Source organism: Camelus dromedarius, chromosome 36 (assembly GCF_036321535.1).
Source record: "Camelus dromedarius isolate mCamDro1 chromosome 36, mCamDro1.pat, whole genome shotgun sequence".
Taxonomy (NCBI): domain Eukaryota; kingdom Metazoa; phylum Chordata; class Mammalia; order Artiodactyla; family Camelidae; genus Camelus; species Camelus dromedarius.
This window is the reverse complement of record NC_087471.1, coordinates 10,760-27,938: the sequence shown is the minus strand read 5'-3', so window position 1 is coordinate 27,938 and position 17,179 is coordinate 10,760. Positions and strand designations below refer to the sequence as shown.

The 17,179-nt window shown below is 44.3% G+C and overlaps 1 protein-coding gene and 1 non-coding gene across 9 annotated transcripts in view; both read left to right on the top strand.

Moving 5' to 3' along the window:
* Positions 1-16,372, top strand: part of CDK20 (cyclin dependent kinase 20) — a 43,195-nt gene extending 26,823 nt beyond the window's left edge. For 4 of the 8 annotated variants that reach the window (XM_031442302.2, XM_031442304.2, XM_064482416.1 and 1 more), the window contains 6 exons: positions 3,244-3,453; positions 9,736-9,894; positions 11,030-11,240; positions 12,318-12,496; positions 12,581-12,708; positions 15,843-16,372. In XM_031442302.2, the coding sequence (XP_031298162.1) occupies positions 3,244-3,453; positions 9,736-9,894; positions 11,030-11,240; positions 12,318-12,496; positions 12,581-12,708; positions 15,843-15,951 (996 nt within the window). In that variant the 3' untranslated portion in view covers positions 15,952-16,372. Of the gene's footprint in view, positions 1-3,243; positions 3,454-9,735; positions 9,895-11,018; positions 11,241-12,317; positions 12,497-12,580; positions 12,709-15,842 lie in introns of those variants that run through there. The other 4 variants (XR_010379167.1, XM_064482417.1, XM_064482418.1 and 1 more) reach the window with 4 other exon arrangements.
* TRNAD-GUC (transfer RNA aspartic acid (anticodon GUC)) lies at positions 7,984-8,057 on the top strand. The gene has a single exon. It is a non-coding gene; the product is annotated as a tRNA-Asp (tRNA).
* Positions 16,373-17,179: the final 807 nt, after the last annotated feature.

The following is a 17,179-nucleotide window of genomic DNA, read 5'->3' as shown; positions in this document are numbered from 1 at the left end:
AGGAGAACATTTTGAGACTTATGTCAGATAATGTTTTGCCTATGTTTTCGTCTAAGAAGTTTATAGTGTCTTGTCTTACGTGTAAGTCTTTAATCCATTTTGAGTTTACTTTTGTGTGTGGTGTGAGGGAGTGTTCTAGCTTCATTGGTTTACCTGTAGCTGTCCAGATTCCCCAACATCATTTGCTGAAGAGACTGTGTTTACTCCATTGTATGTTCTTGCCTCCTTTGTCAAGGATTAATTGACCAAAAGTTTGTGGGCTTATTTCTGAGCTCTCTATTCTGTTCCATTGATCCATGTCTGTTTTTGTATCAGTACCATGCTGTTTTCATTACTGTAGCTCTATAGTGTTGTCTAAAGTCTGGGGGGGTTATTCCTCCAGCCTCGTTCTTTTTCTTCAGTAATACTTTGGCAATTCTGGGTCTTTTGTGATTCCATATAAATTTTAGGAGTATTTGTTCTAGTTCTGTGAAAAATGTCCTGGGTGATTTGATAGGGATTGCATTAAATCTGTAGATTGCTTTGGGTAGTATGGCCATTTCAGCAATATTAATTCTTCCAATCCAAGAACATGGGATATCTTTCCATTTCTTTAAGTCATCTTTAATTTCCTTAGTGTTTTATAGTTCTTTGTGTATAAGTCTTTCGCTTCCTTGGTCAGATTTATTCCTAAGTATTTTACTTTTTGGATGCAGTTGTAAAAGGGATCGTTTCTTTACTTTCCTTTTCTGATATTTCATTGTTAGTGTAAAGAAATGCCACTGAATGCTGTATGCTACTGTTGTATCCTCCTACCTTGCCAAATTCTTTTATCAGCTCTATTAATTTTTGTGTGGAGCCTTTAGGATTTTCTATATATAGTATCATGTCATCCACATATAATAACAATTTTACCCCTTCTCTTCCAATTTGGATTTCTTTTCTTTTACTTGTCTAATTGCTATGGCTAGGACTTCTAATACTATATTGAACAGAAGTGGCGAGAGTGGGCATCCTTGTCTTGTTCCACATTTAATGGGAAAGCTTTCAACTTTTCACCATTGAACATTATGCTGGCTGTAGGTTTGTCATAAATAGCTTTTATTATGTTGAGATATGTTCCCTCTATACCCATTTTGCTAAGAGTTTTTATAATAAGTTGGTGTCGAATTTTATCAGATGCTTTTTCTGCATCTATTGAGATGATCATGTGATTTTTGTCCTCTTGTTGATGTGGTGTATCACATTGATTGATTTGTGTATGTTGAACTATCCTTGTGTCCCTAGGATGAACCCAACTTGATCATGGTGTATGACCTTTTTTATGTGTTGTTGGATTCTGTTTGCTAATATTTTGTTGAGGTTTTTGCATCTATGTTCATCAATGATGTTGGGCTATAGTTTTCTTTTTTGGTAGTGTCTTTGTCTGGCTTTGGTATCAGGGTGACAGTGGCTGCATAGAATGAGTTTTGGAGGGTTCCCTCGTCTTCAGTCTTTTGGAAGAGTTTGAGAAGGATCGGTATGAGGTCTTCTTTGTATGTTTGATTGTGCGATTTAGTGGGTCTGCAGATGTAATTCTTGGTGTATTGGGAGAGGGTGAGCTGTGAGTCTCTCTACTCTGCCATCTTGGCACCAGCCTGAACTATGGACTTTAGTTAATAACAGTGTATCAATGTTGGTTTATTAGTTGTAACAAATATCCCACACTAATACAAGATATTAGTAGGGGAAATTGAATGTGGGGAGAAAGGGGGCATTTGGGAACTATCTATGCTTTCTGATGAATTTCTCTGTAAACCTAAAACTGCTCTAAAAAATAACATGTATTTTTAAAATTCAGTCATACCAAATTCAAGGCAAACATTCTCATAAAAATTTTAACGATATAAGTATGTCTAAAGTAAGATTAATAGTTTCTGTGCCCTCCCTCCATCCCTCCTAATTCTACTCGCTAATGGAGCCTTTGTTAAACATTTGGTCTGTACCCTGCTTTTATTATACAAATATATATAAGCACATGTGTGTGTGATTATCTAGAGGTGTTTGGTTGTTAGAGTATTACTTTCTTTTATTTTTTCTTTAAGAAAAATAAGATCATATTGCACATACTTCTCTGCAAGCTGCTTTTTCATTTACTGTCTTAGTGGACATTCTTCTTGTCAATTCATACTGTTCTTGTCTGTTCTTGTCTTTTCTTGCAGTAACTTACACATATTGCATAATGTGGCTGTGTCCATTTATTTAGCAATTTCTCTCTTTATGAATGCTCAAAAATCATAAGTTTTTGCTTTTATGTATGCAGTGCTTATATACATATATGGACATCGTAAGCGCTTTTATTCATTGGGTACTGTTCTGTAAGTGGGGTTACTGGTCAACTTCATAAACAGTTTAGATTTTAAGAAATATTCCCAGATTATGTGTTAAAAAGTTTGTAGTCATTTATACTTCCACCCAAAATGTGTGAAAACACCAGTTTCCCACATCTCTGCCAACATTCCTTATAATCAGTCTGTTTTTTTGCCAATCTGATATGGAAAGTTGTTACTTCTCTGATTACTTGTAACTCGAACATGTTTCAGTATGCATATTGACCATTTTCCTTTTCTCTTCATACTCCTTTTGTCCACTTGGGGTGGAAGGGAGGCAGGTTTGTGAGTGGCCTCATGTCAGCATGTAGGAGTTCTTTACTGAGAGGGATGACAGTATGAAAAAACATCTAATTACTTATTTAATCTTCACGGACACCTGTGTGCCTCGTGGATAGTGGTATTTTCTCCATTTTTCAGCTGAGGGGACAGAGCATGTGCCTTGGCCAGGCCTGGCCCGTGGGGTTGCTGCTGGGCACACCATGGGGAAGGGGGTCTTCTGAGCAGGGCACCTGCAGGTGTGTGACAGAAGGTCTTGACATCCGCAAGCCCAAGTTAGCTTGTCTGTAAACTGGGCTCCCTGAGGACTGAGGGGGATGCTCCCCGTGGACGCTCTTCTCTACGTGTAGCCCTGTCCCAGCCCATGTCTCCCAGGCAGTCCCCCGGCCGCGCTCTGCCACTGCTCTCCTCCAGGACACACCTGTCTCCTCTGGTGGGACACCACTTCTGTGTTGTGTTCCCTACCACGCTGTGCATCCTGTGGGGAGAGGGACTGCAGCCTTCATACCTGCCCATCCCTAGTGTGCACTGGGGGATGGTTGAATGAACAAAGATAGTGTTTATGAAACAAATGGGCCCTCTGTAAGTTGTGGTATTAATTTTTATTGTTACGCAGGGCACGCAGATCTGGTCAAGCCCTCTGCAGCCTGCTGCTCTGGTGAATCTGGTGACATACCCTCGGCTGCAGCTGGTTGTCACCGTGGATGAGCGGGGCCTAATCAAAGTCTGGAAAGCAGAGGACGGGTGTGAGTGGGCCTCCTTCTCCCTGCCTACGTACTCGTCTGCCTTGGAGGCCTGTGACATTCTGGAGGGCCCCCTCCTGCTGGTGAGTGACCTGGCTTGCAGGAGCCTCTGCTGTTTCCCAGGGTCTGTGGACACTGGCACCAGACCACCACGGGCGGCATCTCAAGCCAGGTGCTCTGTGTGGCAGACCAAGTGACCACATTATTCTCCCACTCGGTGCGCCCCAGCTCCTCCTTGCCTCCCCACTGTGGCTCTCACACGCTGGCAGCCTGCTCCTTAGCCCCATCTCTGCAGCCCTTTGCTTTCCCTCACAGTGAGGTCCAACTCTACGGGCTGCCCACGCTTTTTCGTCCACATGCCCCTGCTTTCCTGTCTCCTGGTCTTGCTCACAGAGTCTTTTGTCTCTTTGCGGTTCCTTCTCACTATTGCATCCTTTGTTCCCTGTTTTTAAGTCCCAGCAGGGGCCCCTTCAAAGAAAAACTGAGGCATGTTGGGCACAATGAAAGCTTTGGCCTGAGATGCTCAAGGCTTTCTATTGCTGGGCATCACTCTTAGGCATTGGGAGGGAGCATTTGCCCAGAAAGAAACACTGAAAGGGGGTGTGAGCTTTCAAATTGAGGAAGTGGCTGTCACTTGGAGGCAGTATCCTCCTCCTGGAGGGAAGGAGACCTTTGAAAGTGTGAGCTGGCTTCCCAAGGATCAGGGTGAGCAGACACCCAAGAACTGTTTCCTGTGTAAACAGAACTAAGGCGCATGAATGTTTCCAGGAGATTTAGTAATAACAGCCCAGATGGGAGGCAGCCCAAGTGCTTGCCACCAGGTGGCTGGATTTATAAAAATGCTGTACGCATGCAGCAGACTGTTACTCAGCTCTGGAAAGGAACAGACTGGATGTATGTGACAACCGGGATGAAGCTCAGAAACAGGCTGAACAAAAGAAGCGAGACACAGAGGAGTGCATAGCTATCGTAGATTCCTTTTATGGGAGATCCCAGTACCAGCAGAGCCAGTCTGCAGTCAGAAAGCAGAGCAGTGGTCCCTGGGGAGGCAAGTGGGTTGGCCTGACTCTAAAGAGACTGGTAGAAGGAGGGGAGGTAATAGCTCAGTGGTAGAGCATGTGCTTAGCATGCACGTGGTCCTGGCTTCAATCCCCAGTACCTCCATCAAAAGTAAATAAATAAATTTTTAAATAAATAAATAAAAAGTTTTATGTAGTTCTTGTTAAATTCATTTCACAGCATTTTATTATTTGTTGCTCTTCCATTGCGATATGAAAATATTTTCTGCTCCTTTTCTAAGTGGATACTATTTGAATAAATGAAGGCTGTTGATGCTAATTTTACATCTTGTCATCTTACTAAATCCCACGGTTTGCATTTATTTTATTATTGATTGTCTTGGGGTGTTTCAGGTGCACACTGTATCATGCATAGGTAGCGATATTTATTGTTCCCAAGCCTCAGGCATTTAGTCGTTTTCTTTTGTCTGACTGTTCTGGCTAGTACCTCCGTCACAGGTTTAACGAGGAAGTGGCACCTGGGGGCCGTTTCTCCTCGTAGGTGACCACAGTAGGGTGCCGGCTTCAGGAATGTTACAAAACAGCCATCAATGCCTGTTTAAACATTGGATTTTTAAAATCAGTATTGGATGTTGAATTTTGTGAAAGGCTTTTTCAGCATATAATTATACGATTTTTCTCCTTAGGTCGATAGTTATGGTGAAATAGTGGATTTTTAAAATATTATGTGATCCATACACTTTTTTTTTAATGTACTGAGGTATTCTAAATGCTGACATTTGATTAGGTTTTTGGATCTACATGTGTGAGACCAGCCTGTGGTTTTTGTTTTGGAGTTTTCTTTATCAGGTTTACACAGAAAAGCTCTGCTTTCTTCAACCAAGGAATCTGAACATTTTTCTTCCTTTTTAATTCCTTGGAACAATTTAAGCTACATTGAAATTACATAGTTTTTGGTTTGGTAGACTTAATCTTCGACATTATCTCGTGCTGGATACTGTTTGTGGGGTGGTTTCCTCTGTGTCTTCTGTGGAAACTGGTCTATCTGCTGAGATCAATTTTGATATGTTGTATTTTCCTAGAAAACTACCCATTCTGTCTAGGTTTTTTTTATGCATTTTTTTATGCATGCAACCGTCTAGAATATTCTCTTGAGGTCTTTTTCTGTAAATTTCCTCTATTTGAACACTTGTTTCCTCTGTCATTCCTTCTCGTAGGTACAAGCTTTCTCCCATGTATTCCATGGTTGTCTCAGCTAGTGCCTTGTCTGTTTTGTTTAATGAATACTGCTACTGGTTTCTAGTTTTACATCACTGTAATCAGAGAGTGTTGTTTGTACTACTTTCCCATAGATAATTTATTGAGGGTTTTTTTTGACTCAAATGTTCAATTTTTGTAAACGTCCATGTGCCCTTGCAAGGACAGTGTGTTCTCCATTATTGGGTGCAAAGGTCCAAACATAGTCATTCTTAATCATGTTTTTTAGGTCTTATGTTTGTTTACTTTTTGTCTATTTGGCTTGTCTTAGACTGAGAGCAGTATTATTATTTTTAAATTTAATGATATATTTAATAATGATATATTCAAATACATGAGTCAATATTTATTATTAATATTATCAGTGTGTTTCACTCCATTTCTTCTCGCATCTGCTTTGTAAAGGAGATTGGGGTGTTTGGTTCTTAGGTATTCCTAAGTATTATTTCTTCATTGTGAACTACAGCCTTCAGTGCGATAAAGGGTCTTTATCTTTGTTAAATTTCCTACTTTGGACCTGAGTCCTTCTCTTCTGATACCAGGATCACTGTTCCTGCTTTCTTAGGATTTCTGTATGCCTGGCATACCCTCATGTTCCATCTTTTTTTGATCCAGTATCTTGACTGTTGATAGAGTTGTGTTTTCTTCTGTTCATCAATCTGAAAATCTTTCTATTCGAATAAGTGAATTAAGCCACTTGCATGGAACGATGTGACGCCACCTTGCATTTTGTGTCATGTTTGGTGTGTGATGTGGCGCGTCAGGAGGCTCCTTTCTCCACGTCTGTTTCCTTCCCGTTTTATGCATGTGCTGGGGTGTGAATGATATCTTTTGTCATTTAGGAAGGTTTGTATTTTTCTCAAATGGTTTTCTTTATCTTAATGCTGTCTCCTTTTTCCTTATTCGGGCCTGTCTACTATTTCATTTGTTGTTCCTTTACTCCCATGGCAGTCAATTAGTTAATCTACTTTGAACCTTCTCCCTTCTCTTTTTAAAAAATTCATTACTTCCACTTTTTTGAGAACATACAATATTCACACACTGTTCTTCCATTGTGTCCACCTTTTTTTTTAAGCTCCTTGATCTACAGTTTAATATATTTAATGACCATACCAGGTCTTTTGGTGGCCTTTTCTCTGTATCTCGTGGTTTGATGAAACCTAAGCAGCTCCCAAGGAGGGGCTCATGAGTGCAGTTCTTGCATGTTTAGCACTGCTTTCAGTAGCCTTCAGGGCTTGGAGGATGGCCTGGCTGGGCACTGAACCCCTGGCTCATGCCTTTTAAAAAAATTTTTTTGAAAATATTATTTCACTGTGTATGGTTCTGTTGAAAAGTCTACTTGCCACCCTTACCTCCCTTGTTAGACACTTGGACTTTTGAAATCAAAGACCTAAAGGATTTTTTGAACAATTCAAAGTCTACTAGTTTTATTGTGACATGTCCATGGTGACCATCCAAAGTCAACTTTCCCAGGAACATATGTACCCTTTCAATATATAGATTCAGGTTTTCTTGTATTTCAAGAAAGTTTCTTTATACATGAATTTTAAATGTTAGTCTGTTAATTATTTAACTTTTCCTCTGTGGGAACTTCATTTGTGTGTTTATTAGATCTTCTTTGCTTATCCTCTTGGATACTTTCAGATTATTTTTTAGCTCTTTTTCCCATTTTTGTTCTTGTCCATTTTCTTTCTTTAGTGTCCTTATTTGTTTAGTAGAATGTATTTTCTCTTAGGTTTATTGTCCATCTTAATTTGTATCATAACTTTTTTTTCCAATATCTTTCCTGAATTAATTTAACTCTTATTTCACACTTTGATTTTTTGCCCATTTTAGTTCTTAGTGTTGACTTCCTGCAAATGCTTATTTTATGAAACTTAACTCATGTTGGAGTGTGGCTACGGATGTTTCCTGGTTATTCTTTGGGGGAATAGTTCTATCATCTAAAATGTTTGGCTTCTCACTTCCTTTCTTTTCCTTCTAATGACTTTGTCCGAATGTTACCAGCCATTTTCTGTGCATTTTAAAGTTTTTTGTTTTCTTGGACATTAAGAACAGGTGTTGTTTTTTTTTTTATAGACAATGAATGGAACAGAAAGTCCAGAATAAGTTCCATATATAAATGTCTGTGGAAAGATGTCCTTTTGATACAGTAGGTGAAGGACAAGCTATTCAAGATATGGAACACTTGGCTATTAAGAAAGAAAAACTAAACTAATCCCACATCACTCCATTTATAGAAATATATTTAGAATAATTAAAAACTAAATGTAGAAAGTAAATTTATAAAATTATCTGAGGAATGTGTAAGTGGTTTTAAAAATCAATCTGGAGCATGGAGGGTGTAGCTCAAGTGGTAGAGTGCATGCTTGTCATGCGTGAGGTCCTGAGTTCAATCCCCAGCACCTCCTCTAAAAATAAACAAACCTAATTACCTCTCCTCCTACCAAAATAAAATAATTAAATAATACAATAATAAATAAAGTATTTTTAAGAAATCAGTCTGGGATGTGCAAGGCCTTGCTGGGCAAGACAAAACCTAGAATCAAGAGAAATTACACAAATTTGACTTACCTAAAGTATTAAAGACACCTGAACCATGTAAAATTAAGACATGAAAAATTATGAGAAGACACTGTCTTATTTAACAAAGTATTAATATCATTATATGAAGCGTAGAAATCTAGTAGAAAAATAGGTAAATATGAGTAATCAATTCATAGAAAAAAGTACAACTGGCCAATAATATATAAAGGTGTGTGAACAGAAAAATACTGCAAGTCATATCAGTAAACAAAGAATGCTGAAGCCATCAAGTCATCAGTGGCTACCCGCCGCCCCCCCCCCCCCCCCCCCCCCCCGCCCCAGTGAAGACAAGCCTGCAGCCTGGCCTCTGCAGCCACTCACAGTGGTGCACTGTGAGGGGACTCAGAATAATCAAGGACAAGATAATGGCCCTAGGTAGCTAGATGCTTGTCAAAGGAATGAATTCAATGAGCCCAAATATTTGCCTCCTCCCATAGAAAAGCACTGCATTCTTTAACTTGCAATGCCTGGTTTCTTTAGATAACAAGTGATCTTTTATTGTTCCAACTACCTGGTCTTTGTTGTAAAGCTTCTATATATCCTGGCTCCTCCCCTACCTCTTCTGAGCAGTCCCTCAGAGCCAGCTCGAGTCCTCCCGCCAAATAAAACAGAACTCTCAACTTTTAGGCTGTGCATTTATTTCAGTTGACAGGTGCGAGACCTAAGTAATAATTGAGAAAGTGACTTTATTCTTTTTTACTTTAATTTTTTAAAATTAATTTTGGGGGGTATAATTAGGTTTATTTATCTATTTTTTTAATGGAGGCGCTGGGGATTGAACCCAGGACTGTGTGCATGCTAAGCATGCGCTCTTCCACTGAGCTATACCCTCCCCTGAGAAAGGGACTTTGGAACAAGGCATTTCACCTACTGGGTGAGCAAACATTTTTAAAGATTGGTGTGATAAGTTGGAGGAGGAGAAATAGGTATTTTTCTGCATGGTAAATAAGAGTATAGATTGAAGCTTTTTTGAAAAACTTGTTGGTTTTTTTCCTGTTAAAAGTTTTAAATGTGATACCCCTTGACCTAAAACGTCTAGTTCTGGGGGCCTCTCGGGAGGAATCCCTGGCCTTGGCGCACAGAGCTTGCACGCCGGAGAGTTCATGGCAACGGTCATTGTTCGTGGTGAGCAACCTGCATTTCCGTCAGAACGAAAGGAAGTAGAAAGTCTTGGGAAAACACCCTCTGACGTGGAATGATTTCTCAGCTCCAAGGAGTGTTTCAAAGTGAAAACAGAAAAGGCAGGTTGCAAAATACTACTTTGTCGTGACGGGGAGGAGGGGCGCCCAGGTCACGCCCAGAGTCCTCCAGCGAGAAGGGAGAGGGTTGACTCTGAAGACTTCCTTGTTTGAATGTATTCATCCTTGCTTGTATCTTTGAAAAAGTATTTTAAGCCATTTATTTAAAAATAACCTCCCTGGCACCCCAGTGAGGAGGCAGGTAAGCAGGGGCCTCCCGCCCCTTGGGCGAGGACACAGTGCTCACCGCACCTTCTGCTTGCAGGCGGCCTGCGCTGAGGGGGCGCTCTACACACTGACGGTGCCCCCGCTGCAGCTGCTCTCCAGGGTGAGCGTGTTTCCCAGCAACCGCACCAGTCTGCTCTGCTCTCCTGACCGGCAGTGGGTGTTTGCATCCACCCAGAACTCAGACCTGGGCCCAAAGGTCAGTGGTGGGCTGTGTCCCTTGCCTCAGGGTCCTGGCTTTGTGCACGCAGGATGGCGGATCCCATGCCCTAGGCTTGTGGGGTGCATTTTGGGGTTAGCTTCTCATGTAGGACCAAGCCCCACAGCCCAAGAGGAGGAGGACAGTGGGTCATCGGTGGCTGTTCACAGAAGTGACGGCCTTCTCAGGGCCACCAGCTGAGTTGACAGCCATCCAGAGCCTCTGCTCTTTCCAGTTGCCCCAGGCTGGAAGGGGCCAGCTGCTTGGCTGGAGAGGGCAGTGTTCAGCTTGGAAGGGGTTTGAGGCCTTAGGGACTTCCTGGTGGAGATGCTCATGAGCTATCTGATGGCCTGAGGACAGGCTTGGACAAAAGTGAGGAAGAGAGTGTCCAGGTCAGGCATGGAGGAGATGCTGCCAGAGTGGGGACAAGTGTCGCTATTTGGAGGCCCGGACACAGCTGGCCTGTGTGAGTGGCTGCCTCGGCCAACAGTTCATGGGCTCAGAGATGTTCAGTCTGAGTTCCAGGGCCTGAACTGGAAAATCAGACCAGAGTGAAAAGCAGGCAGCTAGAGAGGGTCTTGCGACATGCTGGGGTGGTGGACAGGGCAGGACAGAGAAAGAGACAGTGGCAGCAGAGCAGGACAGAACCGGCAGTGCTGGGACCTGGAAGCCAGGGGAGGCCCCTGGTCGGGGAGGGCGACCAGAGGAGAGAGGCCCCGGGATTGGTGGGCAGCAACAAAGCAGTTGCAGGGACTGAGAAGGAGGCATCTGGAGCCAGACTGCAAGGAGACAGGAACGGGATACAGAGGAGGATGCTGAAGGCAAAAGCAAGATGGCGACATGCAGCTGCTCAAACACAGAAAATCTCTGTGTTTGATTCATCCATCACACCGACCTCACCGGGACTGGTGTGTCAGGATGCTTCTAGCAGGGCCAGACATGGGATGGGAGTAACCTTGCTCCCCCAGCAACAGTGCGGTCAGGAAGAGAGGGTCCACAGGTGGCACGGGCCACCCTGTGAGACCCAGTCAGGCCACGGAGGGTGCGGGTCTGTGGGGAGGGCTCTCAGAGTGCTCCTGGGCTGGAGGAGCCCCTCCCTCACTAGTGGTGAGACCGTGCAGCAGCGTTTCTCCAGGTGTTCCACACTCTGTCCTTGCTGTGTCCATCGGAAGACGAGCCTCCTGTCTACACCACTCTCCCCGTCGAGCTGACCTCCAGAGCCTGCTGGGCGCCTGCCGAGGCAGCCAGGCTAACGGTGATGCACAGAAATGACAATGGCATGCAGTTGGTGGTCACCACCTATGAACTAGAGGCCAAGAAGACCAGGAATAGAGTGGACATTTTGGGTAAGGATCCCCATATCAAGACTGTCACTACCACTGCTTTATGAAGCTTCAAGCACAGATTTCGCATGTTTCCTTTGGAGCGCCTTTTCTTTTCTATGATTCATTGACTCATAGTGACCCAACAGACGTCTTGCTGTTGGGATTTTATGCACTGGTTGAGTGGTTGAGCACTTGCCGTGTGTTGGGCCTTTTGCATGGCCCTGGATTCAGATGTGAACTACTGACTACTTTTCTCCCCCAGCTGGTCTTTCTGCTTCCATTCATCCCTACCTGTCTTTTCATAACTCTGTCAAAGTCACTGTTCTCAGCATTGAGTACACACAGACAAATCAAAGCCACAACTATCTCTTCCCTAAGGAGCTCTTAGTCCAGTAGAATAATAAGACCTACATCCTTCTCCTTTCCTGCCTCCTCTATTTCCCAAACCCCATGTAATCCTTATAGGCCTTTCCTGTGGTCCTGAATATTCTTCCTTTTGTATTGTGTTCATTTGTTTTCATGTCCTCATTTGACCATAAATTTTACTCTGAGCTTCCTGGCAGCCAAGGAAAAAAGAGAAACAGGATGTGTAATATAATCCCTTGTCTGCTATGAGCAAGTGCAGGAATTTTTCAAAAGAAGTAATTTTATTTTCCTGGTGCTAAACTCCATAAGGAAATGATCAAATTAATTTTTTTTGCAAGTATAAAAGACAGTATCTTCAACAATAGTTTTTGGCAGATGTCATAAATATTGTAGTTCTCATGGGGCCATTTCCTACATCACCCTGTCAGATGGGGAAGGGTAGAGAGCAGGGCAGAAGCCTCACCCCTGCATAGTACTGTGTGGTAGATACACCCACTGCCACATGCGTGTTGCCTTGACTCTTTATAAGGCCCCCGTAAGCCATCATACTCAGTATATTAGAGCTGATGACTGGGTGACTCACGGGAGTGAGTGCTTGAGTCAGGATTGGATGCAAGTGTAACCACGAAGCCATTGCTCTTCACGTTGCACCACATCATCTTAGGCATGTCTATTCCGGACCCCCAGCTGCTACTGAGATGTGACAGTCTGTGTGTTTTTCATTTCAAAAAGTACAGCAGATCGCAAGTTTCCTCCTGCCAGACACCATGATGCCTCCTCAGCTCATGAAGAGCCATGGCTCTCAGGTGATCCTGCTGGTGTCGGGGTCGGAGCTGGTGCTCTTCACCGTGCACGGCCTGCAGCTGGCAGCCTTTCAGGACCACCAGAGGCCCATCACGTCCATGTGGGTGGTGAGTGTGGTGCCCTGCCTGCCTGCATCGTGGCCCTGGGCCTCAGGGCCCGCATCCCTGCCTCACTTGGTTGTTCATTTCAAGGGCCAGACTCGAGTCATCACCTCCTCCTTTGACCTCTCCTTGCGAGTCTACCTGTGGAGCAAGGACAATAAACTTCCTGTCCTCAGGAGCTGCTATCATCTGCTTGGTGGGTCTCACAGATGGGCCAGGTAATAGCTTCTGATTTTTTAAAAACTTTCCCTATAAAGTGGCCTCTCCTGGCCTCCGCACAGTATGCGGCACCGTTGGAAAGGATGCGAACGGGACTTGGGGTCTTGGCTCAGCCTGCCCCTCACTGCCTGGGAACCTGAGGCGAATTGCTGGTCAGATTCTGTTTCCTTCTCTGTTAAAAAAGAAAAAAAATATGCTGTCCATCATCTACATTATCTCCTTTAATGTGCAAAACCGCCACCTGCTGTTAGCATCACCCACGTTTTTACAGATGAAACTGGCGTTGAGAGGTGGCTGTTTCACCCAAAGTCCCACAGGGATGCACAGTGGAGCCCAGCCCTGCAGCCTGGCTTTTACCCTCCCTCCGTAACCCACACGTTCCCAGATCCATCTACCAGACCCAGATGGCCATGGCGGTCAGTGGGGGCGAGATTGTAAAAGTCAGGAGAGATTGAGATTTTGTGTTGTGGCTTAGAATTAGAATTTGGGGGTGGCTTTTGTTTCCTCTTGTCAGAGTGAGTCCTACAAAGTGGACAGGGCTTCACAGATTTATGTTCTGTCTCAATTGCTTATGCTGAGATCACTGACCTCGTAGCTGCCAGCTACTTGCCACGAGGTAGGAGGTGCATGCAACCTCCTGTGACAAACATCTCACAATATTAAATGAAAAAAATTAGTGCCCCAAACCAATTATTTTTTAAAATTCAAGATTTCTGCAACAAACCTCCCTAGTTTCAGAGTTTGAGAGCCATGCCACTCCATGCCCACACGGCAAGCGGTGAAGTGTTCTATTTTCGCTGTGTAACACACGGTATGTTACTGCCTACTCTCTCCTGCACTCGGGAGAGGGGGCCTCGCTCTGCTGTGTCTGCGTTTGGCCACAGGCCAGCCTTAGTGAAGTGGGCCCCTCAGGCAGGTGGAGGTCCTCGTTGTATGCCCCGCAGTCATGACTCCTCAGTAACGACTTCCTCCCTCCAGTGGCAGGACAGCCTCCCCTCTTCTCAGGGAGATGCACCTACAAACACGTTGTTGCTACTAGAAAGAGGCCGCGGGGGAGGTTGCCAGAGCCTTGGCCAAGTCACCCTTCAGGGGTTTGTGTTCTGATGTTGGCCTCAGAGATGGGCTTTTTTCCCTTTTCTTTTTGATGTGTATCTTTAAAGAATTCTCTACATCATTCCTGCATGGTTAGAACATCTTTCCTGTGAAGTAACACTGTTCTCAGCGTAGCGAGCAAGTGGCACTTTTAGAAACTTCTTTTTCACGTGTGTTTTTAAACACTGCGTGACATGCATTGCACAGAGTGAAACGCATTCATTCACTGAAACCATACACACTGTGGCGAGCACATAGCCCAGGTAGAAGCTGCCTTTTCACGTGTGGTTTTAAACTGTGCTGCCTGCATTAGAGAGTGGTAAACACATCCTTTCACTGAAATGACACCATTCTTAATGTGAGTAGCGCATTTAGAAACATCTTCTGAAAAATGTACGTTAATCAGGACCCTGGAATGGATTACAGCCTTGAATTGTGCCCTTTCCTAATTCATAACACGTTCCACCAGAAATCTGTAATGGACTGAGTGGTAACTTCCCCTTGGGAACTGCATTTGGCATCAGAAGCCCAGCAGTCTTGCTCCATACTGTTGTTCCCCACACGGTGGACTGCGTTTCGTCTCTTTTCCGGCACCTTAGTGAATGCTGCAAGAGTTAACCAATACTTTTTTTGAGTTTTTCAATTTCCTAAAACTTGCCATCTGTGCATATGTGTTCTGATTCTCCAAAGAAAACAGGTGTGTTAAACACAAATTTAACAGCAACCTAACAGCATCCCCGCAGGAGAGACAAAACATACGTCTACACAAAGACTTGTACATGAATGTTCTTAGTAGCTTTAGTTAAAATACTCCAAAGCATAAACAGTATAAATGTCCATCAGCTGGTAACTGGATAAGTCCACTGTGGTGCGTCCACATGGGAATGATACTCGTCCATAAAAAGGACTGGCATATTGACACACACTCAACGTGGGTGAACCGCAAAAACATGGTGCCAGTGAAGGAAGCCAGATGTGTGAGGTCATGTATCAATGATTCCATTAATACGGTGCATCTAGAAAGGGCGAGTCTGTGGGAACAGAAGGTCCGTGACTGGCTGTCTGGGGCTGGGAGTGGGTGGGGATTTGCTGCAGTTGGCTGTGAGAGATCTTCTGGGATGACGGACATGTTCTTAAACTAGGTCATGGTGACAGTTACACAATTCTGCAAACGACTAAAAATCAGCTGAAGAATAAAAGATTTAAGAGGAAGTCTCTAAAGAGAAAAAGAAGACACATGCTAGTTCAGCATTCTTTGCTAACAAACCATGAACCATTGCTGTCTGACCGTGTCAGGGAGCAGCTGTTGCCCTGCCTCCTGCTCAAACCCTCCATAGACCAGCCAGTGCTGCAGTTTTCTGGAAACTGCCACCTTCCACTCTTGATACTAATGTCTAACTTGAATAGAACTTCAGTTGCTACTTAAAGAAACTCAGTAAGTCGGCATGGAATTTCCTCTAAGCTAAAAGATACTGCATGAAAGCCAGAGTAGCAAAGAAGCAACCTGGGCTTCCGTAGGAAACTCAAGAAGTTCCTTCTCTGGGTTTTTGGATTCTTTGTTTCTTTTCATTCTCTGCACACCTACTTCCCTTTTTTTCTTGTGCAACAGAGTAGCATTGTATGTTTGTGGGAAATGATGGCCCTGTTAGCCCCTGCATTTACACCTCCTTCACTGACACTGGTCGTGAATTGACAGTAATTTTAAATTCTGGAGAAATGACGCTGACTTGCCCAGATTGGCTTAGGTCCCCCCCCCCCCGCCCCTTGTATCAAAAGAAGTTTCTAGAATAGCTGGAATCACTGTGATTCAGGCAGCCGCTGTCAGGAGGACTCAAAAGTGATCGTGCTTAAGGACATGGTGATTTTTGCTAATTGATGCAAACGACCGCAGGCCCTGAAGTCAAAGCCCAAATTAAAACACGACGGGTTAGGCTGGGTGGAGAAAGTACAGGGGTGAAGTGCATCTTCCTGTGAGAGCTCTGCTGTTTAAACATTTGTCCTTCCCTCCAGTTAACCTGCAGCCTGTCCCTTCCCTCCGCAGCGGATTTACTCACGTGGAAAGCGACAGCATGAGCATTGTAGGTGTGGAAGCCAGAAACATTGGAACTAGCATTCTAAGGTCATATTACTTCAAAGTGCAACGTGGCTGAGATGATTGCGTCGACGGAAAAGATAATCATCACATTTGATGGGCTGGTCTGCATACAGAGACTGAAGTGATTATTTTATTAACAAGGGAAAGGAAACAGTAAGTTTCAGACACTGCCGGCCAGGCACTGTGCTATGTGGCGTGTTTTAAATCCTCACAACAAGCCAGTGAAGTCGGTATTACTGTCATGCTTTTTCAGAAAAAGAATATGAAATATAACAGAAGACTAGTTGACCCAGCATAAGCCCATTTTCCAGCTGCCAGGCAACTGCCCAGGGTTATTCAGGTGGTTACATAGCAGAGCAGAGTGAATGCAAGACCTTGGGTACTAGAAAGCTCCTGTTTAAGGAACTGTGGTGGTGACATAATTGTTTTTTGTTGTCCAACATGTGATTAAGTAAGTAAATACTTTTTGAAATCTTCCTAGTCTGGGTCATGTGCTTTAGACACACATTGGTAAATCGTTCTTGCTGTTGCATAGATGACTTTTATGGCACCCCACTGCATAGCTGCAGGGGCACCGTTTTGCACTTCGTGAAAGTGGAGTCTCTGGAATTGGTCCACGTGGAAGCCCTGGCTGGTTTGTTGGGTGTTAGGGTTCCCCTTCCTTGCGAGCAATAGGAACAGCAGGCTGGCTGACTAACGCCAAGAAAGGAATTTCGTGGAAAGAGCAGAGTCGCGTGCCGGGCCGGTGTGCAGGCTGCTGAGAGGCTTGGAGCCCAGGGACTGTCTGGGCGGCAGGCCACAAGCAGGGTCTGCCCCGGGGCCTGGCTGGCTGTGCCCGGCGTTGCTGCTGCGCCGCCCTCTCCCCTCTGCTCCGGCCTGTGGTCGCCTCTGCCTTCCCGCCTCTGTCACTGAAGCGGCATCCCTGCCGCCATCTGAGAATTTCCCAGCTGCCCCTGAGGAAACGTGACCCTTTGAGACTCCGTGTGTATGTCTGTGCGTGTGTGAGATTTGTTTATCTGGGTCACGTGTCCACACCATCAAGTCTAGGATGAGAGAGTGGCCTCTTCAGTTTTGAAACAGCTGCTCCCAACCAAGACTCACACGGTGAAAAATTCCTCAGAAATAGAAAATAAGGGTAAGAACCTCTCTACTGCATTCTCCCAAATATACCCTGTTTTCTGTATTTGCCCTTCAACAACGATTTTTTTTGCATAATGTAGCACCTATATCCTGTATAGCCAAGGCCAGATGCAGTCACTTCCCCAAAAGGAGAAAAACTTGGA